Below are 2,536 nucleotides of genomic sequence, written 5' to 3'. Positions count from 1 at the left end.
ACAAAGACAAATTCTAGAAAGATGCACATCAGTCTTTCTAATGTCCTATGAATAAACCAGAGCAAGAAGTGACATGAAAGAAACACAGTCCTGTCATTCTACCCACATCCTTATATCTACCCACATCTACCATCCTAATTGGGTACTCATATGTTCTAAGATATACAAAAAATTTTTCTGACTACTTTCTAAGTTGTTTTAAAGTGCTCCTAAACCTCCTAAACCTCTCCTATCTCCAGATACCAACCTAAATCCTAACACAGAACTTAGTATCAGCACAAACCATAACACCATTATTATAATGTAAAACCCAAAGCTGCATGGTTCTATATTTAGTTAATACTCACCCTTTTCCCTTCTACTTCACATCTCTCTTATATTATTTATGGGTCTCTCTCTTCCCCCAGCCCCCAAGAATACAAGATTCTTCTGAATACAGTGACTATATTTTCTCCATCAGTAAATCACAGTAAAATCACAACAATCTATGTAAGCACCAAATTATTAAATTTGAGACATTCACAAGGATTCTAAAGCATACCTTTTCTCCTCTTTTGACACTTTTAACAATCACTGTGGAGAACGGATATATGGATCCTGATATATGATTACATAGAATACCTTGAAATTTCAGGGCAAAGTATGTAATCATGTATTGATAAACAACACAAGAAATATTAAAAACTATGAAAGAATGTGTAATTCATTGCTGAAATAACCTTTTTCACAAAATCAAAAACTTACCTTTTCATGCTCACCCAAGACGTATCAAAGATACCCATCAACCTTAAAACTCCTTCCAGAATGTCTCTGATTACATCAGGTGGCATGCGTAGTGAGCGTATTTCTGAAAGAGATTCTGGCTTAATGTTTCCAACAGCTAGCTTAGCTTCACTGACTAGAGGCTAAAAGAGAAAAAGGTCATTTTTACTCTCAAAATATACATTTTTTAAAATCACTAACTCTATAAATTATCTAATATTTATTGTCATTTTACTCAACATGACTATAGTCACTAATGTTCTCTCTCTTCAAATATCAAAATACTTTTAAACACACAAAGTAAAAAATGTTCAAGTTGAGAAAGGAAGAGTTCTTGCCACCACAACTGCAAAAATCTAATTTGTTTTGAGGCAATTTGCTATGTTCCAGAGGCTCTTTATATTTTAGAACTAGTTGGCTATTTTAGTCAAGCCTGGAGAAAATGAGCTTAACAGTTTCTTTTAGTTTATCTATTAATACATTATTTTCCTGTACAAACAAAACAACACAGTCACAGAAAACAAATATTATTTTTAATCACCATCATTTAATTCACTTAGTTTGCCTTGATGGTTTTCTTTCTTTCTTCTCTTTTATAAGTAATATTCTGATTGAAAGCCACATTTAGTAACACTTATTAAAAAATAACTTGAGCTACAAATAATGTTTAAACTCCTACATATAACTGGTAGTCAAAAATGTAAATGGATCTTAGAATTTTTTTAACTTACCCGTACTTCTTTTAATTCATCATCAATTTTATTTTTTCTTTCTTCAATCTTAACAACTTCTTCTGCTATTTTGTGCTTCAGTCTTTCAAGTTCTGTCTTTTGTTCACTCGCATCCTACAGGAATATTTTAGTGGCATTCCAATCAATTTTAATGCACTCAATATTTAAAAGCATGATACCAAAAAATATAGCATTTTAAAATAACATTTTCTTGTTTGTTTGTGGTTTTTTTGGTTTTGTTTTCGGGGTTTTTTTGGTGGCTAGCACAGGGATCAAACCCTGGACCTTGGTTTTATCAGAACCACACTCTAACCAATTGAGCTAACCAGCCAGCCTTAAAACAACATTTTCTATTAAGTTTTCTTCTTCTAAATTAATTTTTTATATATTTTTTTCTAAATTATTTTTTTCACAGAAAAAAATATTAATTTTGAACCTATGCCACGAGAATTTCCAAAATGCCTGGGAAACCAATTATATATTTTACCCTATATGAGGGTAGCTCAAAAAGTTTATGGAAAATAGAATTAAAAGATAATACAAATCTTTCTATGAACTTTTTAAAGTACCCTGGATTTACTACCAGAAAAGTTTCTATGCTTTATTTGTTTTAATTTTTTCTGCTTAGAAAAGTAATACACTTTTTAAATGATCATAATAATACACATTTAAGACTTGAGACAATCCGGGAAGGTCAGTACTCTTATGCTCATTTTATAAATGAGGAAACTGACAATAAATGTCTTTTATAATTCTAATATAATAGAAATTATTAATTTGTAGAGAAAGATTAGTATATTTGTACTTCTAAAAGGAAAAAAATTGATCTTAGAAAAAATAATTTTGTATTTTTATCTTTGAAAAAAATTCAAATAAGTGGCAAATATCTAAAACAAAATGAGTGAAAATTCAAACAATTTATATATTAAAATCATATGACTTCTTCACTCACAGTGGAAAAATCAAGAGCATTAGATCCCATGTATATAAAAAGTGTTTGAATATTATAAATGTATGTATTTGGTTTATCTATACTAATTGAA

At 29.7% G+C, this 2,536-nt stretch overlaps 1 protein-coding gene across 1 annotated transcript in view; it reads right to left on the bottom strand.

Annotated features, from left to right (window-relative positions):
- LOC103599419 (cytoplasmic dynein 2 heavy chain 1-like) overlaps positions 1–2,536 on the bottom strand; it is a gene marked incomplete at its 5' end in the record, with an annotated part of 226,059 nt that overhangs the window by 195,965 nt on the left and 27,558 nt on the right. Inside the window, 2 exons of the mRNA XM_008583524.1 lie at positions 745–905; positions 1,494–1,607. Coding sequence (XP_008581746.1) covers positions 745–905; positions 1,494–1,607 — 275 coding nt within the window. The remainder of the gene's footprint in view (positions 1–744; positions 906–1,493; positions 1,608–2,536) is intronic.

The sequence above is a fragment of the Galeopterus variegatus genome, unplaced genomic scaffold, assembly GCF_000696425.1.
Source record: "Galeopterus variegatus unplaced genomic scaffold, G_variegatus-3.0.2 Scaffold2954, whole genome shotgun sequence".
NCBI lineage: Eukaryota > Metazoa > Chordata > Mammalia > Dermoptera > Cynocephalidae > Galeopterus > Galeopterus variegatus.
This window is presented reverse-complemented; position numbering and strand designations above follow the sequence as displayed.